Source organism: Bactrocera dorsalis, chromosome 5 (assembly GCF_023373825.1).
Source record: "Bactrocera dorsalis isolate Fly_Bdor chromosome 5, ASM2337382v1, whole genome shotgun sequence".
Classification (NCBI taxonomy): Eukaryota; Metazoa; Arthropoda; class Insecta; order Diptera; family Tephritidae; genus Bactrocera; species Bactrocera dorsalis.
Genome location: NC_064307.1, coordinates 46,166,193 through 46,191,292, shown reverse-complemented (window position 1 = coordinate 46,191,292; position 25,100 = coordinate 46,166,193). Strand labels below are relative to the sequence as shown.

General features: G+C 35.1%; 1 protein-coding gene and 1 long non-coding RNA gene across 5 annotated transcripts; both read right to left on the bottom strand.

Moving 5' to 3' along the window:
- Positions 1–569: 569 nt before the first annotated feature.
- On the bottom strand, positions 570–1,996 carry LOC125778918 (uncharacterized). Its single transcript, XR_007423025.1, has 2 exons — positions 859–1,996; positions 570–802 (listed from the first exon to the last, which is right to left on the bottom strand). It is a non-coding gene; the product is annotated as an uncharacterized LOC125778918 (long non-coding RNA).
- Positions 1,997–3,678: 1,682 nt separating this feature from the next.
- LOC105233980 (multiple inositol polyphosphate phosphatase 1) lies at positions 3,679–22,347 on the bottom strand. 4 transcript variants are annotated; one of them, XM_049458583.1, is made up of 8 exons: positions 22,098–22,347; positions 10,020–10,196; positions 7,324–7,415; positions 7,116–7,262; positions 6,229–6,318; positions 5,910–6,151; positions 5,232–5,331; positions 3,679–4,265 (listed from the first exon to the last, which is right to left on the bottom strand). In XM_049458583.1, exons 2-8 carry the CDS (start codon positions 10,192–10,194, stop codon positions 3,708–3,710), a joined length of 1,404 nt encoding a protein of 467 aa, XP_049314540.1. In that variant the 5' UTR covers positions 10,195–10,196; positions 22,098–22,347; the 3' UTR covers positions 3,679–3,707. The 4 variants fall into 4 exon arrangements, with proteins under 4 accessions (XP_049314540.1, XP_049314539.1, XP_049314541.1 ...); XM_049458582.1 differs by lacking the exon at positions 22,098–22,347 and adding an exon at positions 21,824–21,860; XM_049458584.1 differs by lacking the exon at positions 22,098–22,347 and adding an exon at positions 16,841–16,990.
- Between the last annotated feature and the right edge of the window lie 2,753 nt (positions 22,348–25,100).

Here is a 25,100-nt window from a genome sequence, read left to right as displayed (position 1 = left end):
TGTAAGCCAAGTATCATAAGGTACTTCCCACGACAGTCGTGAAAAAAAGGTTTGACTTTTTCATATTAAAATAAATGTGTATATAGAAAGAATTAATTCCGATTCAACTCGAAAAATAACTTATTACAAATATATTAGAAGACTCTATATTAATTATCTGGAAAACATCCTCGAAGATTCAATCACACAATGGCATTGTTTTTATACTTGGTCCAAATAGAAAAGCAGTCTTACAAGTAACGAATCTCAATTATAATTTACTGTATTCAGATTTCGGCAGTGCGTACATAATCGAGAAACAAACCGATAGTAGTTTCAATGAAAACTTATTAGGCATCCATTGCAAGAATTTTTAAAATCCATCAAGGATAATTTCTTTCTCATTCATGTAGTTTGCTTTTACGATCAACTATACATATTGCTAATTTATGAGAACATCATGTCTTATATTTTTTACCATGCTTTAATTTTGTAATTATACATTTTTTTAGCTGTTAGTTAATAAAATTATTTCATAAAATAATAAAGTGATGAATTTTAGCTAGGACGATAATTTAGTAAATATTTACCCGATATGCAACAGGAAACAGCTCTTCTCCTTCAACAGCTTCAAAGATTACTTGCAAGATTTCTGGCATACTATCTCGTCCACCGAATTTCCCATTGTGCTGAACCACAATTTGATGCCAAGAATTTCCTTGTGCTATAACTCTAGGGTCATAAGTATTGCAGCGCGTGTATGTTGTGGAGTTTTTATAAGAAACCTCAATAGGCAGATTATTAGAAAACTGATAGACCTCATCTATAACAAAACATAATATTTAGTTGGTAAAATTTTAAAGCCCATATGAATTATACCCGGTCGAGAAATAGCCATTTCTTCTCTATAAATATTAGACGTTCAAACAACCTATAATAATAATACTATATATAAACAATTCAGTGATTCCTTTTCCACTTGTTGGTCTCGTAGGAATCTTAGGCGACTGCTACACTTACAATATTAATTGATCTTGACGTTACGACATTTAATGAATGATATAAATGTTAAGCAATATTGACGTATCGCAATCCACTTCACAAGAGCACGAGTGGTTTTTGCTTTCGCAAAAAATATTTTATAAAAATGTTGCAATCACGCATATAAAAGTTGCTTACATAAGAATAAGAATATTAACTTATTAATATTATTGCATGTTGATCTGCGACAATGTTCGCGTTCAAAAATAATAAATTCAACGTAGTTTTGAGGATGGAGTCATGTATAGAGTTCACGCAAGTGAGGAAAGTTCTCAGATCGCTGATCCGATTTCAAAATCGTGTTTGGCAACATAAACGCCAGGGTGGGCAAGGAAGGTATATTTAGCACAACAGTCGGTAAATTCAGCCTCTACGAGGAAACATCACAAAATGGGTTGAGTCTGATCGACTTAGCCGGGACCCGAAATATGGGTCTATATTCCAGCATATACTTAGCAAATTCACCAAGCTACCTGGCTGTCTCTGAATCGAAAAACCACCAACCAGATCGATCATGTTGGGATAGACGTAAGATGAGTCTCCAGTCTTTTAGACATGCATACGCTCCGAAGATCTAACTCCAACCACCATCTTGTTGCAGCCAAGACACGCACCCACCTCTGTGCAGCAAAAACACCCGTCAACCAACCCAAAGAAGGATCGACGTCGAGAAACTGATTACCTTTGGGGGTTTTACAAGAGTATGCTCCGGTCTTGAAACCTTCTGTTAGCCGCCGCATATTTTCGAGTATTCTTCATACTCACGCATTTCGGCATCTCTCTTTTTCTGTCTGCAAATGGGTCTCGCTTCCCTCTTTACCTCTCGGTATCTATCCCGTACTTGCCTCCTCTCCGTTGCGACACGGCACTCCTCGTCGTAACAGCTGTTCTTTTGCGTTTTTCGAAAACCAATGGTTTCGGTTGCAGCTGTACTTAAGGAGCATGAAATGCCGTCCCACAGTTCAATTATACCGAGTTGTTGTCTCGTTCCCACGACAGTCGGGTCTACGTAACCGGAACGGACCCGGATTTTATCCGGCCAAGGACTGTCAACTCGGCAGAACTCTGCCGCTACAACAACAACAACAACCGAGTTGTTGTCGAGTGCTCTCAGAGAGCAGGACTGTTCTGCCAAAGATACCTTCCTTGCCCACCCTGGCGTTAAAGTCGCCAAGCACGATTTTGACAACGTAACGTGAGCAGTTTTCATAGGTGCGCTCCAAGCGCTCATAGAAGGCATCTAAGGTCACATCGTCTTTCTCTTCCATCCGGGCGTAGGTGCAAATCAGCGATATGTTGAAGAACCTCGTTTTGATGCAGATTATGGCTAGACGTTCCTCCACCGGAGTGAATGATAGTACTCGGCGACGGAGTCTCCCTCCCACCACGAATCGCACACCAAACTTGCGTTCCTTAATATGGCCGCTGCAGTAAATGCCACAAGGACCTACTCGCCTAAGTCCCGTCCATAGCATTCTTGGGCGGCGGTGATGTCAGCCTTCACTCTAACGAGGACATCAACCAGCTGGGCAGCTGCACCTTCCCAATTAAGAGACCGAACGTTCTAGGTGAATGCCCTCAAATCGTAGTCCATAGTTCGTTTGCCATGGTCGTCACCCAAAAGGGGGTCTCTCATCTGAGGCAGTTGGTAATCTTTCATTGAGGGCGCGTTTTACGTGGCTGTTCCCAAACCCAACGCACAATCCTGTGAAAGGGGTGTTTCGCCTTTTCACTTTATCTCGCTTTTAAACGGATGTTCTTAGGCTACCCAGAGGATACATGGTCAAAGACCGAAAGTCGTGAGCTGCTTGAGCCATATGTAAAACAATCGTTTCTGGCCACTCCTAAGTGAATAACGATCAGAGAACTGTCCTCACTTGCGTGAACTTCTACACATGACTGCGTCCTCCCTTAGATCCTTAGTTCTGCTTTTTCCAGAATGGATAAGGCAGCGAAGCAAATGGATCTGGTGTTGAACGAGGGCGAGACGAAATATCTCCTGTCATCAAACAAACAGTTGTCGCACTCGCGACTAGGCTCCCACGTCACAACAAGGTAATTTAGACACATGCGCAACCACTATAGTAAGGATGATATGATACGAAAATTTTTGATTCGAGAAAGAGCTGTTAAAACCCACATTTTTTAGAACATCTATCGTTGCTTGAAATAGTGTTTCGCACAGATTTTGGCAGATATTTTTAGCAGGTATATTTCTGGCATCCGGCTTTTTTTGGTATCAGTCCATCAAAATTCCCTAACCTTAATAAACAGGGAAAGAGAATGAGAGAAAAATTAGGGAAATTGAGAGAGTCTTGCACATGTCATCCTTGACAATAGTATGCTTCTTCAAGTAGTAAAGGAGATAGTTATGATGCACGCAAAAATAAATTTCGAAATTTATTTGTGTCTCGGACTAAAGTTTGTTTCATAAAAGTCAAACAAAACTTGCTCAAAATCACGGCTGTTAAACGAAAAAGGGTTGTTATCTTCCAACGTCTGAGTTGGCGGATGAATTTGAACCTGAAATTAGCCTCATAATACCCTTCAGTGCCATGTCGCAAATTCATATACACTAAGGATATTTCAAATATAAGGCCTTGCTCCACACAATTAATTGAAATAATAACGCATAAAAACAATACAATAATACATAAAAACATTTGTAACTAATTTTTATTATTACGTTAATACATTAAGCGTAAGATTATAGAAGTACAAAACAACAACAAAGATAATGATGTTACTATGGAAACCGCACTTGCACCCGCACAGTAAAAATTGCTGCAATCAGCGGTGTAAAGTAATTGATACTGTTTTAAAACTTCAGGCCAATCGCACAAACTACCATCGCACCAATCGAATTCCACAGCGTTTTGATTAAGAAAGAAAATAGCCTTATCGGGCATGTTATCGTTGCATTCATACTTTACTGCAATAAAATTTGATGCGAAAGGATCCAAATTGCTAGTTCTCCATTTGTAGTCGGACCTATTGTAATTGGCGGCAGTAAGAGGCGTATTATCCTTTGCTATACCTAATGCAGCAAGAAGTGTCTGCACTCCACTAGTGTGCGCAAAATAAGCAACAACATTAGGTGTAGTTTCGCTGTTAAGATGCGTCAGCATATCCTGAGCAGCGCGGCAATTCAATCGAGTATTTTCTTCATAACCGTAGCCGAGTTTATAATAGTACTTCATATCATCTTCGTACTCAAGTATAGTAACTTGTTCCGATGTAAGAACCTAAAGAAAAGAAAGTTAAATACTTGCATAGTGAAAAAGCAATCAAAAAACTATGTATGTATGTATGTAAGGGTAAAATTCAGCCGCATTCAAACATTATATATTTTCAAAGTGTAGGAATATAATGACGGACATTTTTCTTGGTAACAGCGAAAATTGTATAAAATAAGTAAGGCAGAAATGGCAAAGTTCGAAGGTAACCACATACTTTACATAACGGCGGACAAATTTCAAATTTGAACATTCATTTTCGAGCATCAAATTGGTCTAATTCTTTTCTGCAACGTCTACCTCTGGAGATGGTCAAGAAACATTTAGCAATAATAATTCGATTCTCCTCATTTACAACGCCAACCTCTTTAGAGGAATACGTATACCAAGTTTATCAAGATATTTAAATTTTTTCATTCTCAGTATTATACAGTAGAAGTACAGAAAATATCGTATATGTATGAAGTTTCAGGTAAATAGTATATATGAGGTCCACAAAGGCATATACGTTACGTATGTAACGTATGTATATCTTAACTGATTGCCAGTGTCATATGCAAGTATAATTTACTAGGGAGTGCTACATTCGGATATACTTATCACTGAGATACTATCGTATTAAATACGGAGAATTATTGGACAAAATTGAGTTCAGTACTCACAGGGGGTATTCCATCTATTCTATTATTATTATATTCTTTCGATAGGGTATTGTGAAACTTTCTAAAGCAAGTGACGGCTTAAAAATATTTTAATTTTACTAGGGAGTGATACATTCGGATATACTTATCACTGAGATACGGAGAATTATTGGACAAAATTGAGTTCAGTACTCACAGGGGGTATTCCATCTATTCTATTATTATTATATTCTTTCGATAGGGTATTGTGAAACTTTCTAAAGCAAGTGACGGCTTAAAAATATTTTAATTCAAATAGTATCGTAGTTCAAAAGAGTTGTATACAGATACTTACAGCACACCATGCGCTTATGCGATCAACTTGCCAGGCCTGTTCATAACGACACATATCCCACATCAATTCAACATCACTAGACTCCAAAGGATACTGAAATCTGTAAAATATTTATGATAAAAAATGAATAAAAAATAATTATTTTTAAATATTTTTTTTTATATATACATATATTTCAAACTGTTAAATTATTTATTGATCAGTTCCGCTTGAACTTAGTACTTCATCGTTCGTGATTAGTTCATAATAATCATGTTTTCATCTATATAGGTATTTGTTAAGTAATATACGTTTTTTAAAAAGACAAAAAAAAAAAACACAGCTTACGAAAAGATACATTTGCATTGCATAAACAATAAAATCGTTGCAAGGATGCTATCTTATCATACTGAAGATCAATCACTCAGGCTAGTGCTATATTCAATAGCTCGTACTTTTGATTTACAATAGTTGAATATACTCTGCATAAGTACCCTCTAAATAGCCGTGGAATCATATCACTGTTCAATGCTCATTGTGATAAAAGCATCCAAAAATTACTAGCGCTAATTTAAAAAGGACAGAAATAATATCAGCACAAAACTTTCAACGCTTCTCTTTATATGACGAACTTTTTCATGCCTAAACTTACTTACTTAGTGTTCAAACAATAAAACAAATAATGGAATATATTCATACCCCAATCGTTTTGAGATTTCTTCAATAGTTTTATTCCAGACAGCTGAATGCTTGAATTTATAGCTCTCAGAGTTAATTCCGCTGTAGTCATGAGCTTTCCAAGACTCGCAATAGTCATAAGGCCGTAAAAGCAAATCCTCTTCTGGTATTGGATCTGGTTGTACAGTGTTATTAACACCAAAGAGACCCTCCACAAAAGCCTTAAAACTTTCTGTAGTGCGTTGCGTGTCTGTGTGACGGAACTATTAAATTAATAATAAATATTAAAACATATAGTTACTTCAATTACAGTTTCTGACAAATAAAGTGTTAATAGTACCTTATAATGACTGTTATTGTAGTTTTTATTTAAAACATCACCATATAACCTTTGGTAAGTTTTTGCTGTTCCTTTAAGATCTTCATATCCCTAAAAAAAATTAAATTTAATAACTTTCATTAAATTAATTTTGAGGACTTATAACACGGTCAACCCAAACTCTCACTTTGAATTAAAAATTTAAAATATATTCGCTCTCAATAACTTTCATTTATAATACATTTTCATTGTCTTGTTCAAACTCAGAAATCCTTGCTATAAGACCCTTCCACTCGGTTTTTGAAAACGATTCACCATCGTTGAAAATTTTTCATAGGCTAAAATACTCGTATGTCTAATTGACGGACCAACAAAACCCCAGCTTTAACTTTAGCTGCTGAGAATTTCGGAAAGACAGATACTTTGTATATCCGCTCTGTGGACCTATTAATAATTCCAAATCTTCAATTAGCTACCAGTTTTATGCGCTATAATTTACAGATTCAAGCAAGAAACACCGTCTCCTTTAATATTATTTATTTCCGTTGCTCCGAAAGTTATACAAAGAAGGTGGGATGTATTTAGTCCGAATTTTACATCTCGAAATTCAACAAGGAAGGAAGAAGGGGTTAGGTTCGAGTGAAACCCTATGTTTTCCACTATTAACATTTTGATGGAACAAATTCAATATTCTTCATTTAACGAAGTTAGGAATGTATTAGAATCATATCTAGAACACATCATAAAATCACTTATTTTCATATTCAAGATAAGTTGAGCAATTGAAAATTAATGGGATTTATGCCATGTACAATATGTTCCTAGAATATAATAGTATTAAATATTTATGAAGAGTTGAGTTGACTTCTTACAAACTGTAACATCAATGTGTTATATTTACAATATACCTGTGCAGTCAAAAATTGTTCTTGATCAATTGTAATACTGGCATTCCATTTCCACATGGATAACAGAGTGAGGTCTTCTAAGCAGAGAGCATTTGTGTCCGGTTTTGTACGGCGAACACGGTAATTTTTTACAATTTCATCTCGAAGCTATAAACAGAACATTATGGAAATCCGAATAGTTTTTTTTTTTAATAAATTCTCAACTTACTATTTCTAATCTTGGAGCCGCTTTTATGGTGCTTACTGTTGGCAATCGAGTTCCATGTCGATGTAAAATCCAAATTTTTGTTGCCTTACATCCTGTAAATAAAATTTTTCAATATAAAAAAGTATTAATAAATTAAGTTATTGTAAAATATGCTCGTATAGAAATTTAATGTTGTTTATTAACTAAGTCAAAATTAACTGGAAAGAAGTAAGGAAAATACATTTGAGGTGACAAATTCTTAAATATTAGGTTGTCAAAAAGTCTTGCGGTATTTTTATTGAATTTTTTTTTTTATTGAAATTGAAATGAATTTTTGATGACTCATGCCCAGCTCTTGACCGATGCTACGGCTGCTACTATGCCAGTCTCTTTCGACCAATTCCTCCTTCCGGAGCGTGGCGCATCTTCGACCACCTCTACACAAGAACGAAAACGTTGAAATCATCGTTGTGCTGTGGAAATGGAAACTGTATCGGGTCCATAAACTGCACAGATTTTATTGGCGGCTTGAGATGCGCGTGAAATGAGCTTCCAAAAAGGTATAGCATGACCCGATGCGACGAATAAAACTAGAACTACGCGCTTTCAGTGCCATCTAGCGAAAATACCGCAAGACTTTTTTGACAACCAATAGATTACCATGATATGTGGTATCTTATAAACTTATATTGAAGGTCAAAGACTCACTTAGTTTTTCAACTGCATTTTGTGTAAACAAAATTTTTATTAAAATCATGGCCAAATCGGAAATATGTGATGGAAATTAACCGAAAGGGCCATATTTACCAGTGTAATGGAAATCAATCTATTCGGGACAAAGGGCTTAAACCATTTCATTTATGTTCAGAGCTAAGCCACATTATGTTTATGCGAAAACTCGAACTAATGAAAACCATGCGTGTTCGAGTTAACAAATTGTTCGAGTCTTCGAATGTTATGTTTTTTGATATATTTATTCGTTTATCAGTTTTTATAACTTTGTTTTTATTTTTGGGTTTTGATCCATTGGTAAATTTTTTTCATTGATTCAACTAAATCGCATTCATCGGAAAAATATAACTTTGTTATTTTATTGCGTTTTGATCCATAGATCAAAGGAGTGTCATTCAGGGGCAAAACCATCGCTGCAATTGAACTATCTTCAGACTTTAATTCATCTTGGTTTGGATACGAAGGTATGTTGTCAAGAAGAAGTAAAGTATTTTCAAGCAATCCGATTTCTTTCAAATATGATTTCACCTTAAAGAATATAATTGTTAAAAGATATTCAGTTTGTAGTGTAATGTAATTGCCTGTGTTATAAAGTAAAAGTAAAACCAATTATTGAACCTAGTTGATGTCATCCAGGCTGGCTTTGTACTGTTTTACTCCCCCGGGAAACAACAACAATTGTTGTGATTTACGTGAGTACCTGCCGAGGCCGTCCCTCATGGTGTTTTCTAGAAGCACATAGATCGATACAATGCGTTGATCAGCGCCCCAAAGTGTAAATGCATTTTGCGTGTATATTTTGGTTCCAATTGGTTTAGGTGGATAGGGACAACTTAGCCGTTTTGGTCGGGTACGAGGCCGATCTAAAACCTCTGCCGTACTTTGGGTCCAGCACCCGGCCGCAATGCGACTTCACATTGAACTGAATTTTTCAACCCTGTCTGCCTTTAGGTTCCAACCACAGCCACCACGAATCTTCACAAAGGGCCAACAAATGTCTTTATACCAGGAATAAATATAAAGCCTAGAATAATCATTTCAAGCTGAGTATTATACCACTATGCTGACATAGTGCCTAGAAAGAAAGACATAGTGCATATATATTTTAGTCGCCTCTTACGACAGCATTATTCTAACCCCTACCCGCAGGGGGAACTCCCCAGGGCAGTTAAAATGTTTAAATACAATTACAAGTATTTTAAACTTGTGTTTTCTAGTAGCATTGGCACATGCCAAAAATGTAATACGCTGTTTTTCAGATTATACTGATCATTTATACATATGTATATAGTATATACTTTATACTACATACACATCGATCGTTGCACAATATCTAGCTGGATACTCAGGTGGACATGTTAACAAACAACAGCACGAATATGTATGTATGTATGTCGTATATGATATATTTCCGCGTATAAAATAATGGAACAATTTTGTTCAAGTTTTAGAACGTGATATTTTGTTCAAGTTTTAAAGTAGCCAGTTGAGAAGAAAAAATGTTCTAGTTTCCGAACGTTGGAGATATCGTGTGCTCGAGTTTTCTCGAGTGTATTTTACATAGTAAAATTAACAATTACGTGTTTAAAATATGGTTATTGTGAGTAATTATGATATGGAAAAATTTAAAATAAATTAAATTTGCATCAAAATAAAATCATAATATTTTGTATTGTTAATGTGATGTTTTGGTAATTGACTGATCTAAAAACAGGATTTATAAATCTGGCCCATTATTTTAAGTTACTTGAAAATGTATAACTTTTAATCATAAATGACATATACAGCCAAATTCGTCGTTTAAAAATTGTTTGCTGCTCTTTCTTCAGAATTTGAAGATGACTTATTTTGATGACAAATACATATGTACATGTATACATATTCACAGTAATTGAGATATATAGTAAAATTTAAAATAATTTAAAAGGAAAATGTTTTAGGCGTCTAATAATTCTCTTTTAGATGAAAAATATGTTAATTCACACCTGGAACCAAGTACTCCTTTTCCATGTTCGTTCCCTTAATTATCTGATAAGCTGTTTTCGATGTAAAGTGTCGTGTCTGAGGTCTTTCCGTGTCTTTGCCGAAACAGTAATCATCTTGACTGTGAACACATATTTGCAAACATAACACAGAAATGATAGCCAACAGGAATCTCATATCTGCAATATAAGTAGGTTAGAGTTTATTATTTTACATATTCAAAAGTATTTTGGGATTAATTTTCAATTTTATTACACTCACACTGAAATAACATAAAAAATAATGGCAAGAAAGTGAAATTGGCAAATTCAGTTCAAATTCGTATACTTTATCATTGAATTCCTAGTATGTATTGATTTCTATATCGTAAAGTGAAAGAATTTTTTGGACAGAAAATTGAAGCAGGTCACAAAGTAAATCTATAGAGCCATACTTAATGGCCTTTTCGTGCTTGGATTGGAAATGTTGACGTGGAAGATTATTTATTCTATACAGCTAACGAAACAATCAATTTTTTGAAGGAAATTTTTAATGAGCATAATCTCTCATAATGGCTTGTTTCATGGCCCCCCAATTGTACGATCTAACACAGCAAAACTATTTTTATGCGGAGAGTGTGCAGATAAACCCGAGATTGCTCATTGGAAGGGAATATTCAACGCGTTATTGTTAACATATGGTTTCAATTGCTGCAAAAAGTGGTCGAAAATTTGGACCCTCGGCGGGAACTTATTCGAGTCATTTGCATTATATGCGTTTTATTTTGTTTTGAAAATCACATGTCTAAAACGATACTATTTATGGTATATAGAATGTCACTGCGAAATATACTTCATAACCTAAATGAGTGTGTAATATAGCTTTGTACATACATATATCCATACTTCACTTTTCTAATCCTGTTTGTATAAGTATTTGAGGATTAGAATGTGAAAGTACAATTCAATTATAATACAAATTCAAATTCATCATTGTAAAATGTGTACTTTACTACAAATCAATTTTAGATTGTTATATCTACACGATGTACTTACTTATCTCGACCGCATTGCAGACGTAGCGAATAGTAGTCAGATAAGTGAAAATCAAGTAAATCATTGATAATTTAGTTAAATGTCATCAATCATGTGATAATCAACTTAAATAATGTAAAATTTGATAATAAACTAGAGATATCAATAAACTATTTTAAACATATTGGTGCACGTGCAAATCAATATACTTAAGTTAAATAAACTTCGAAAGGAATTTTTTGGAATGAAATTAACATGTCACTTAGTTTCAGATTTAAATAAATTAATCTTAGATATACGAGGGCTGTCCGATAAATAACCGACCTAACCATGATGCACGCGACTTTTTCAAATTTTTTTTTTTCTACATAGTCTCCTTGTAACTCTATACACTTCTCCCAGCGATGCTCCCATCTCTGCAACCCTTCCAAATAGTACTTGGCGTCTTTGTCTGCAAAATACGAGTTCACGAAAGAGATTGCCTCCTCATTTGACGAAAATCTTTGACCGCCGAGCGCAGTTTTAAGCTGAGGAAACAAAAAAAATTCGCTTGGTGCTAGATCCGGTGAATAAGGTGGATGGTCAAGCAGTTCGAACCACAATTCGTGGATTTTCGCCATGGCGACTGTTGAGGTGTGAGATGGTGCGTTGTCTTGGTGGAACAAGACTTTCTTTTTTTGCAAATGTGGCCGATTTTTCGAAATTTCTTCCTTTAGCTTGTCCACTAATGATGCGTAGTATGCTCCTGTTATAGTTTTTCCTTTTTCAAGATAGTCGATAAAAATAATTCCATGGCTGTCCCAAAAAACACTCGCCGTCACTTTCCCAGCCGAATACACAGCTTTAGGTTTTTTTGGGGCTGGTTCCCCGTTTTCAATCCACTGTTTAGATTGGTTTTTTGTTTCGGGCGTATAATGATGAATCCAAGTTTCGTCTACAGTTATCAATCGGCGCCAAAAACGGGTTTTATTGCCTCTAAACTGAGCCAACAGAGCGCTGGAAATGTTCATGCGCGCACGTTTGTGGTCTAGCGTAAGCAAACGCGGCACCCAACGCGCGGACAGCTTTCTCATGCCCAAATCTTGGTTTAATATGTGACAAACAGTTTATTTTGACATCTTCATAATCTCAGCTATTTCCCTAACTTTAATCCGACGGTCGTCTAGTACCAATTGATGAACTTTAGCGATGTTATTGTTAGTGGTTACAGTTTATGGACGCCCAGGACGTTCATCATCTTCCAAGCTCCTACGACCACGTTTAAATTCAGCTGCCCAAAATTTTACGGTGGTAAACGATGGTGCAGAGTCACCATACACAGAGTCCAACTCATCTTTGATTTGTGAAGGCGTATTGCCTTTCAAAAATAAAAATTTAATTACAGCTCGATATTCAATTTTTTCCATTTGGGGGAAATCACCGAAATAGATTCACAAAAACGACTGTCAACAGATAATTGCGCAAGATAAATTTCTGAAATTTTGGCGAGTAGCTATTATAATATGCACAATTTGAAGTCGAAACTTTTTTTTCAGATGTGCCACTAGCTTCACGTTGAGGTCGGTTATTTATCGGACAGCCCTCGTATTACTAGGAAATTTTTATAACCTTATGGTTACCAAGGCATGGATATTTTTATAGAAGCAAAGATATATCACGCGAACGACTGAAAAAAGAAATCCAGAAATATGTAGTTCAGTATGAGCTCTAGTTGATTCATTCTTAATCGAAATTGATATTATTGTTCCTCAAATAGATATATTCCCATTCGATGACGATGAAGTTCGAATAGCAATTACCCGCCTGAAGAACAACAAAGCGAAAGGGGCCGATGGGTTACCGGCCGTGCAATTCAAATACGGTGGCGAAGAACTGACAAGATGCGTACATCAGCTTCTTTGCAAGATATGGTCGAATGAAAGCATGCCCGACGATTGGAATACCATACAATCTGCGTTAATTATCGTGCGATAAACCTCCTTAATGTCACAAGGTCTCATCGCGAGTAGTGTGTGAAAGACTGAAGCCCACTGCAAACTGATTGAACCTTTTCAATGTGGCTTTAGACTTGGAACATCTATAAGCGACCAGATTTTCACAATGCGCCAAATCTTGGAAAAGACCCGTGAAAGGAAGATCGACACATACCACCTCATCGTTGATTTTAAAGTCGCCTTCGACTGCACGAAAAGGGACTGCTCCTATACAGCTATGCTAAACTTGGTACCACATAGCTAAAATGGCTTTGTAAGCTGACGTAGAGCAACACCAAAACCTCCGTCTGGATCAGGAAAGACTTCTCCGAGCCGTTCGATACCAAACGAGGTTTCTGACATGGGGACTCCCTATCGTGAGCTGCAGAGCTAAATAGGAAAGGTACAATCTTCTATATATATATAGAGTGAACTGTTGGCGTACGCCGATGATATTAATATCAAAATTCATAAGTACATATATACTGTGTATGTAAAAATTGGATTAATCGTGATGAATTTCATAGAATCTTTTGAAATATACAGGGGTGTTGTGAAATCTGATAGTTGTCGGAATCAGAATTGAAACCGATCAAAAAAAGCAGTAGGTGTCATGAATTCAGACATTATTGGTTTGATATTCGAAACAGAATTTGTATCCGTTTTGGATGTCACGGCAACCAATTTTATCAGTTTTGCTGTCAGAAACAAAACAAGAAGATAGTCGCACACAGATTTGAAATGTAAGTTAAGAAATCAAGTTATTTTATTGTTACGAATTGATTTATCTTTATTTCTATAGGAGAAAACACAAGAATAAAATGAAACTATATGTCTTAATTATTGAGTTTTGGAAAAATACGGATATTTAAGGAGGGAGCCTGCTTCAGAGGCTTAAAAAATCGGTTTGTTTGATGTTTTTTTTTTTGGAGGGAAAGAAATATAATAATTGATTAAAGGGAAATTTCTAGTAGTCCAGTCATTATAGTAAGTTCACCTCGGAATTCGATATACCCATTTATATGTCTGTAAATACTTGTATATTGACACCCTAAAGTTGTCTCAAAACCAAAACCTGAAAAACCGAGTCAAAGTTTTCGCTTTCTGCCCAAGCGCTCATATTTGTATCTGCCAGACGCTCGGTCACTGTTTCCCTTCTAGCTTCGAGTATATTTTGAATTCCCATCTATAACTTTAGGGACATATTATTAGATAATTTTTAAAGAGATGCATTGTTTTTTGCTTAACAATTCAATTTTTTGAACCTTCTAAAGCAGGCGTAGTAACTTAACACCCAAATGCGTCTTTATTCATTCGATAAATATCATCTCTTAAAATCTTTCTTTAATTCGGAACTCATTAGGGGTATTCTCTTGCTCTTGCAAAACCCGGTGCACGGTGCAAGAATTGCAGATTTACAACGGCACAACAACAAACACACGCAGAAAAATATCTGCAAGGGCTGTAAAATATGTCAGACCAAAACCCATGTATATTTGCGTGCAATGTCACGCAAAAATAAAATTGCAACCCTGTTGTAGTTGCCATTTTACATAAAGACATATTACGTCGTTAAATTGTTGAGAAAGGTAAATTTTAATTATATTTTATAATTTCTATTTAAATTATAAAGTTTTGTTACAGTTTTGTTTTGTTAAAAATGTATGCAGAAGGTGCGCCAATTCACAATAGCCATGCACAATAGTCATTTACAATAAATTGACTGAATTAGTCGCTCATATATCACTGCTGGTCAATAGGTTAGACGCACGTTTAATTGCATTACAATTGTTTAAACATTTTTTATTTTAATGATGAATGAAAAAAAGTTGAAATGCAAAAACATGGATAAATTAATGATAATATAAATATAGTATTCAAATATTTATTCACACTCAACAAAATTGTGTTTTTCAAACATTTTCTTAAAGTAACTCAAAAAAGGTACTTTTTCTGGGTCATTAGAATAGACGCACTTGCTTTTAAATTTTTTATAAGAAAACTATTTTTTCTTTTACTTAAATTTTTAGTTTGTGTTAATATTTGATTCATAAGAAATAAAAAAATAATAATTTCAGTAATAAGTACAGCCTGCTTTGTTAGTAATAACTTCATATATCCGGTCATTCACAGAATGATACAGAGAATCTATGTAGCTCAAAGAAATAGCTGCAGTTAATGTTTCCTTATCTCCGTATTGCTTTCCTCCTTCGTATAGTTTCCGTGTTAGTCTGCCCCTAACACTTTCAAATACGTTTAGATCTGGAGAATATGCTGGCCAGGTCATGACATTAATGTTTTGACTCGAAACAAATGACCTTACTACTCAATCGTTATGAATGGGAGCATTGCCTTGTTCAAAAATCCAAGGAATTGGTCAAAAAAGATACCTTAATTTGGGAAATACGGACTCCAACAATGTTTTGAAGCGATCGCCGTTCATCTTCTGATCGATAAAAATCAAGTCAATTGTTGCATAAAACGTGATGGCACCTCACATCATGACTCCACCTTCTCGGCTGTGGTGGCGACTTAAATATAGCTCATCTTTCCGCAAATCGTGATAACAGTATTGAAGGACATCAGAGCCCTCTAAATTAAAACGTTTTTCATCAGTAAAGACAACTGAACGCCAATCATTAAGTCGCGTGCCAGATTGAACAGTCCATGTCATGTATTCTTTCGCGAATCGAAACCGTTTTTCTTTGCGTAGTTCATTCAGAGGTGGTTTTTTCTTGATTTTTAAACGCTATAGGTGTTTTGCATTTCTGATTGTACGCTGAACAGTTAATAGGCTTGCTTTTACTCCGGCTAGTTCCTTAATCTTAGCTGCAGACTTAGTCGAATTTGAAGCAATTCTAACAATTTTGCGTACTGATTGTTCAGACAGCGCTTTCTTTTTTCCTTTAAACTTTTTTCCATATTCCTCTGGATCCTTTAAATATCTATCAACGGTTCTGGAGCTGCGTTTTTATCTGTTTGGCGATGTTTCGATTGGATAGCCCTTGGGAGTGAAAAAAGTCTACTTTTTCACGTTCCAATAAGCTCAGAATAGTAGCTTTTCCCATTATTACTTTAAATATAGCTCGAAAACAATTTATTTGCTTATTTTTAGTAGTTAGAAATATAAAGTGCGTCTATTTCAATGACCAATCGCAAGCGCACGTGATTGCCATAGACATTTCTGGAATCTTCGAATGTACAGTTATTTTTTCGCAAATCAACCAAATATGAGCAAATATTTTTTAGACAAGATTCGAACTTCGACAAGAAAAGCATTTTGGACAATAAGAACAAGCATGATTATAAATATAACAATTTATTAAAAAAAAACATTGGTGCGTCTAACCTAAGACCAGCAGTGTATCACTAGATTCTGCAATGGGTGCTCTTGTGCCCTTGTATATTTCGGTGTAGTATTTTTGCAATCTGCAATCTTGCAAGAGCAAGAGAATACCTCTATTAAAAACTTTAATAGAATTGCTTCCAAATGTATTCATTTGCAAGTTTTGTCACATTAGTAAACAGCTGATTCGAATATTGGTTTTGCGTATGTTCGAAAAGACGAAAATCCAATCAGATTCTGTGACACCATTGATTAACAGAATTGGTTTGCAATTCTGACAGCTAAGCAATTCTGTCTTGGATTCCACAACACCCCTGATAAATAAAGTACGGCTTTTCGTTTTACGTATATATCTATATAATATACATTGGATGATGTATATACATATGTATGTATATTTGGTTCAGTTATAAAAAGTGTTTATCACATCTTAAAAAACAACATTTTCGTATGTAAGCTACTCAGTCAATAACTCGATACACGAAACCTACCTTCTGCCGACGCTGCATCAGCAATATTAGTTAGCTACTACACACTCGTTTTCAGAATATGCTTGCTTTATATTTGCAGTGATTTCCTGTGTGAGAGGAATATCATCTAACGTAACTCGCGCGTCCGATCAATTGCTGACACCGCATCAGCAAATCAGCAAATCAACAAAACCAGCAACGTGACCTAGGACAAATATTGCTTTCATTTAGAAGTCAATTGTAATTAGTCTTAGGACAACATTGAATCCAATTCCGTTACTGTTTGAAAACAACAATAATGTTATAAAATTTTTACTTGTATAAAGAAAAAGCCTTGGAAAAGGGTAAAAGTTTAATAAAACAAAGTACGATGAAACCCATCGGCATAAAAAAAAAATAAATTACGGGCGATCTGAGATCAGAAGGTGAAAGGAGAAGGTGTGCTTATTTTAAAGAGTTAAAACAGTTTTTGTTTTATATCCGCCAAAACTAAGTATCTTATAGAAAACAGTTATATGACAAAGTTGTAGATAATGAAAATATTTTTAATACTTTTGTTTCTACTTCTTTTTTACATAATATCAAAATGAATGTGAAAAAATTGAAATAATAAAGTTTTTGGATTTTTTATTTTTGTCTTGTACCAAAATAATATCCTTTTTCATTAAGACTCGTAGTTTTGACGAAAATTAAGATAAAACGTGTTTAACCTTTGAAAATTCAACTACGCATTTCCTCTTCCTCTTCTCTTGGTTTCATTACTGTATTTTACTCTATACCAGAAATATGTTTCTTTATGAAAACTAACCCAATTTACAGAAGTCACTCATAGTCATCATATTCGGTCTGTTTTTTTATAATATTATCATTTTACGCACCATGGGTTTTACTTGGTACAGCTTTGCATATGCTTGATTTTAACACTTCTGTCCGTTAAGGCCGTTTGCATTTACTCTAAGTAGTTTCGAACATAACCGTTGTGTGAGTGTGCTCGCCGGTTATTATTACAAATATAATTTTATTCTGTACCATGTAATGCTAAAGATAATTGCTTGCACTAAGTCTGTTTGTTATAGCTTTGATTGTTTGCGTACCACTTACGGTGTTCTTCTGCACCAAACATGGTTACAGATAAATAACTTTGTTTTTGCTTAGAAAAGTTTTGACAACAGAATACCACTTGAAGATATCGGGTAGAGAAATGGCGAACCAAAGACGACTATTGTATATTTGTACCACTTCAACTTTTAGAAGCTTATAGCCAAAAGAAACAAGCGATTAGGAAGGAAGACCGTAATGGAATTGATTGACTATATCTATCTTTATGTATATTTGATATAACATTGTAATATAATATATACATTAGGGTGTTTTTTTATCGAACAATAAATTTTTTGCACTCCCGTCACGAAATTTCCTTGGAAATACCCTAAAAAATTCCCTGAAAATTTTAGCTCTTAAGGGGGTATTCTACTCTAAAATTTTGAAAAATTCAATTTTTTCATGTATTTAAAGTTTAGATCCTTAAGAACATATCCTCCAAAGGATTTTTAAAAATTAAAACTATTTTGAGAGCTACAGTTACTTTAGTGACGCAGTACCTAACCCGGTAGGTAGGTAGACTCACTTTTTTAAACGCGTTTTTCTCGAAACTACTTTTTTCCACACGGTACCGGCATTATCTCAAGTTCTATACAACCGATTTACTTGAAAATTTGTGTGAACCTTCTTTATATAATCCTTTATCTTTACATAATCCTTAATCCTTTGTTTTTAATATTTTAAAAAAATTCAGGAATTTCAAAAAAAAGGGTAAAAAATGATTTTTATTTTCAGGCAGTCGCCATTTTTCAAAATTTTTTTTTTCGTGTTCCTTGAGGTAGGGACTATAACAGCATCCTTACTGATTAAGAATTTCTTTTGATTTTTTTTCAGGCCTCCAGGAGGGTCAGGATCAATGTCACCAGGATGTGCCATTTTTTTACACCTGTCTCTCCCCCCTGTCTAATTATTTTAATTTTTAATATTTTTTTGTAAAACTTTTTTTCTGTATTCAATAAAATCACCATTAAAAACGGATAGTAAAAATATTTTTGGTTTTTTTAATGAAATTCAAAAAACTGTCAAAATTTGATTTCTAGAGTAGAATACCCCTTAATATTAACATTAAGAACTGGACCAAGGCCTGTAAAAATTTTGACTTCGAATCTTTTTTATAGCAAATAAAATTTCCTACAAATTTGTCATTTAGATTTTTTCTATAGCTCCTGTCATTTAGGAGACATATATAAAAAAATTCGAAATTCTTGGAAAAATGGGGTTTAGAGCCCCGTATTACCTCGCCGGTGTGAGTGACGGCTTTGTTGCACTGGGCACTTTTGTAGAGTGAACAATTCTGAGAAATATGCGTCTAAAGTCAAAACGATGCCATAAAATATCTCTGATCTGTAGGAATTTAAAGATAAAAACTCACGATTATACACTACAATATGGAGAATTTTTACAGGCTTTGGTCCAGTTCTTAATGTTAATATAATATTAAGGGCTAAACATTTCAGGAAATTTTTTTTAGGGTATTTCCAAGGAAATTTCGTGACGGGACTGAAAAAAATTAATAGTTCAATAAAAAAAGAACACCCTAATCTACACGCATACACTTGTATATACATACGTAAGCATTCTTAAAAAGGAGTCAGCCCAGCTAATTTGAGATTTGAGCTAAATTTTGTCCAATCACTTTCGAAGCACTAATTCCTTTAATTGCTTTTTATCACGATACCAAAAGTAATAAAAACGTATTGATTTACTAAGAAAAAGGGCCAGCTATTAAGCTTACTTACATACGAACATAAATTAATTTCCTACTATTAATAAGGTAGGGAAAATAACATACCTCACAAGCTCAACTCCGGCTAATATTGGAACATACCTGTATATAATTATATGTATAGTTGAATGTTAGACTGTTACTCAGACAACTTACTCAAGTAAAATTCTCTTGAGAGTTTCTACTTTTATTTTTTTTTACTTTTACTCTAACTTTATTAATTAGGGGACTCACAACTTGTCATAACGCATCGTAAAATCATAAATGTTTACATTGGTTAAAGAGTTGTTGTTGGATTACATATAAAAATGTATTTACGTAATTACAATTCTCCTCCAAGTGTATTTTTAGTTTATTTGATTGTATTTTGTATGCATTTTAGTTTATTTGACTTTATTTTGGAAAGTGATTCTGGACAAAATATTTTTAATAAATTGTATTGGCAAAAATAAAAGAAATTATAATAGACTTTTTTTCAAACTATTTTTAATTGTTAAGTCTTTGTAATATAATAAATATTTTTTAAATCTTTGCTATATTACATATATCTTTCGCACTGTTTCAACACATTGAAAGAACTGCAGTTGAACTTCTCTGCAACCTTTTCATAAAATGTATAATTGCAAATGTTTTTATAAAGTCTTTCAAAGATGTGATTTCTGCTAATTTTTGGGTAATCTTAATCTCTTAATCACTTTAAATTGCAACTGTTTTGGAGAAAAAAAGAAAACAATATAACATATGTAAAAATACATATATTCATGATATATATGTATATAATTTGTGTATAAATCGTCAAGTTAAGAACATTTACATTTTTCAAATCAAATAGAAGAAAGAAGCTGAATAAATATTTTTACTGTCAGTCCAAACACAATTGAAAATCCGCCAAGAATATAAACAGCACTAGGTATTACTACATAAGTATGTAAAGGGTGATTTTTTAAGAGCTTGATAACTTTTAAAAAAAAAAAAACGCATAAAATTTGCAAAATCTCATCGGTTCTTTATTTGAAACGTTAGATTGGTTCATGACATTTACTTTTTGAAGATAATTTCATTTAAATGTTGACCGCGGCTGCGTCTTAGGTGGTCCATTCGGAAAGTCCAATTTTGGGCAACTTTTTCGAGCATTTCGGCCGGAATAGCCCGAATTTCTTCGGAAATGTTGTCTTCCAAAGCTGGAATAGTTGCTGGCTTATTTCTGTAGACTTTAGACTTGACGTAGCCCCACAAAAAATAGTCTAAAGGCGTTAAATCGCATGATCTTGGTGGCCAACTTACGGGTCCATTTCTTGAGATGAATTGTTGTCCGAAGTTTTCCCTCAAAATGGCCATAGAATCGCGAGCTGTGTGGCATGTAGCGCCATCTTGTTGAAACCACATGTCAACCAAGTTCAGTTCTTCCATTTTTGGCAACAAAAAGTTTGTTAGCATCGAACGATAGCGATCGCCATTCACCGTAACGTTGCGTCCAACAGCATCTTTGAAAAAATACGGTCCAATGATTCTACCAGCGTACAAACCACACCAAACAGTGCATTTTTCGGGATGCATGGGCAGTTCTTGAACGGCTTCTGGTTGCTCTTCACCCCAAATGCGGCAATTTTGCTTATTTACGTAGCCATTCAACCAGAAATGAGCCTCATCGCTGAACAAAATTTGTCGATAAAAAAGCGGATTTTCTGCCAACTTTTCTAGGGTAATAAAATTCAATGATTTGCAAGCGTTGCTCGTTAGTAAGTCTATTCATGATGAAATGTCAAAGCATACTGAGCATCTTTCTCTTTGACACCATGTCTGAAATCCCACGTGATCTGTCAAATACTAATGCATGAAAATCCTAACCTCAAAAAAATCACCCGTTATGTATGTATATCCCCTAAAGCACGTACTCGTACATACGTAATATCACTGTGGCTGGAAAAATACTATTTCAAAACAAACTATGCATTCAATACAATTATACTATTCAAAATAAGCAGTGTACTATACTTATGTACATAACTGTATATCTACAATTTTGCACTAATCAAGTTCAATTAAGAAGCTGTTTGTGATATTTTTTAAATAAAATTAGTTTTTAGTGAGCATTGCAATAACAATAATTAGTATGAGTATTTGTATTTATTGAATTTTACGTTTGTTTATTATCGTCTAAATAACTCAACGCGCACCTGAATGTTTTCGAATACACATAAATATGTATTTTCAAGTATATTAAAACCAATGAGCTCAGCATTTTATATTTATTTACCAAATACACATATAACTAGTGCTAATGTGAAAATTTCGTTGCGTCATTATATTACAAAAAATTATATTAATTTAATTTCACTTCGAAAGAGGAATGTTTTCACCATTTTAATACCATTTTTATTTATTTAGTTTTTTCTCACTATTGAATTAATTATATTTTCATCACAACACATATTATATTTATTTTATTACCTTTAGAAATAAACGCGCGTTTTATTTGAATGTATCTAAAATTGCTTCGTATTGTAACAAAACGTCCGTATACAAATGTATGTAAATAGCTACTGAGAACATTGGTCAAAAGGAACGCGCTTTTAAAGATTACAAAAAACTTGTTCGCTGTATCGCCAATCAAATAACCAAATACATTTCAGATTAATACTCTCAAAAATGACCTTAGAATATACTACTACATGACTCTCACATATTAGATTCTCTACTATAGCTGATTGAAAATCATATCTGAAAGCTCGCTGTGCATTTATGTTTGTATAATTTCTTTTATAGGTATGTATTATGTATGTGAATGTTTGGGCGACTAATACAATATTTGTAATTAATTTATTATGCATATGAGCTAGGTGGCCCTTATATTCCGTAAAATAATAAATAATACCTGTACATATATTTCTTTTGACGTGTTTCAAAGGTACATTTTGTCACGAAATTATAATGAAAGTTGCTATCGAGTAGTTATCTTTATATTTAGAATTAATAAAATAAGTAGTTACTAGCAAAAAAACTCTTGCCATCAGGTGCTACTTCGGACAGAGAAGTTCGATTTTAGAAGTAAATTCTAGACGACCAAAAACCAAATTCTTCAAGTCACTCATTATTTCCGTCCTGCTATATGATGCAGAGGCTTGGACGACGACAACAACTGATGAATCGACGTTGTTTTCGAGAGTAAAGTTCTGCGAAAGATTTATGGTCCTTTGTGCGTTGGCCACGGCGAATATTGCATTCGATGGAACGATGAGCTGTGTGAGATATAGGACGACATTGACATAATTCAGCGACTTAAAGGACAGCGGCTACGCTGGCTAGGTCATGTCGTCCGAATGGACGAAAACACTCCAGCTTTGAAAGTATTCAACGTAGCACAAGCCGGGGGAAGCAGAGGAAGAGAAAGACCTCCACTCCGTTGGAAAGACAGGGTGGAGAAGGACCTGGTTTCGCTTGGAATATCCAATAGGCGCCACGCATCGAAAAGAAGAAACGACTCGGCTATGATCGCATAAGCGGTGTCTACACCAGTAAAGAAGAAGATGAAGAAGAGTAGAATGAATCAATAACTCTATAAGCGTCATTTCTAACGACGAAATCTACATATTAACCGCCCGATCAAAGGTTAAATAGGAACAGAAGTTTCTTCTTTAGGCTTCTTCTGAAATAATCCATACGTAGGTGTTGAAAGATACGTGGAAAAGCGCCATGCTGCCTACCTATTGCAGCAGTTAGCCAAAAGACCGAAGACTAAGGGATGATGCCGCAAAATTATTTGCTGAAGTGGCCGGATCAGCATTATCATTGTTGTGTGGATGAGGGAGATCCCGGATGAAGAAATCTCACTGCCCAATGAAAATGGGTACAAGCTGCGCTGATTAATATGTCCATGGAAATGCTATTAAGAAATCCAGGTCCGCTACCTTCAGGCACGGATACTGGATGCCATCAGGGCCAAATCAATATGATAGCCTGTGATGACGAGCGGTCAATCCAGCTATACAAGGCCGCAAGGCATCAAGGGTGGGGAAGTGTACCTCGGAACCAGGCTAGTAACAGTGGACAGGAAGGATATCCCAACGCCACCAAAGACAAGGGTATGGATCCCGGCTACGCTATCGCAGACGGACCAGATAATGCAGCCCATCGGAGCCTGTAACTCGAATTGAATGAGATTTGTCAAAACCTTCGGGGGCTCGGCAGCGAAATCTGGTGTGGAGATGATACGAGCCACAGTGCAGATTCTGCTATTGTTGACAAAAGAGTTCAGAAAACTGCTGGCGAAAAGTGGCGGGGAAATTAACTATGTATTCACATAGGTGAAGGTCGTGACCTATAAGTTCGATGACGATGCAGCACACTACTTGGCTTCGGAAGCGGAGTGTGAAGTCGAGAAAGATCTAAAGAAGTCCTCTAGTCAGACTCTCCAATTTATACACTGACTTGCTGAGCGACTCCCAAGAAAAAGCAGGTAAGACAATAGTTAATACGTCTTCTTCAAATTAATCTCTACACAGCCTATTAGCTTCCCTCCCTATAATTAACCGCATGGCAGCAGAACAGCCTCATTCTCATTAAATCACCATAAGTTAACGAAAGTGGTATTTGCGGACTGAAGAAATCGGGTTATAATTTATACATGGCAAATAGCGAAAGTAAGACTAAGACATGTATATTGGCAAATAAAAAACTTTACATACATACATAGGTTCATAGGTGTGGTAATCGAGCAGTAACAAAGTAACCGGCTGGTGTAATGCTATATGCCATATTTAGATGAGGAATTACTAATGCACAACACATTATGGGGCTCTTCTGATATCAAGGAAAGGGGTCAATTGTTCTTTAACTACAAAGGCAATATGACAACATTTAAAACAAAAAACTGGCAGGAAGTTTGAGACATTAAACTTATGTCGGAATAATTAACAAATTGATAAATCCAATACATAATTGATAAACCGCTACATTGAATACATAATTGAGGAGACTGTAGTGAGGGAAGAAAAGTTCCGTAATCACATTGATCTGGCCGATGTACCTGCAAGAGGTGCAAATTCCTATGAGACTGAAACATCTCTGGAGGTAAAACACTACTTCCAGAGCCCCCCTAGACATAGCAGAAGCTTTCAATAACATTCAGTCTGGGCGTCTCTGGGCCTCTCGGGAAAATAATTGAATGCAGATCTGTCCGAAGGGGTACAGCACAAGGCGACCTCTGGATTCTAACAATGAACAAAATGTTGGGGGATCTGGAAAAGTGGCCTACGCTGACGATGTGGCAGTTTATACGACAAACATATTATAAACAAAGCCGAGTACCGGTGGAAACGTTTGGCATGCATGGAATATCGGCTGTACATTCCGACTATTAAATAATATGTGGAATGATATAATAACTATAGTAGGAGTACAAAAAGATCCCTTTCTAATAGGTATGATAGTAGACTGGGAACACCATATAAAGAC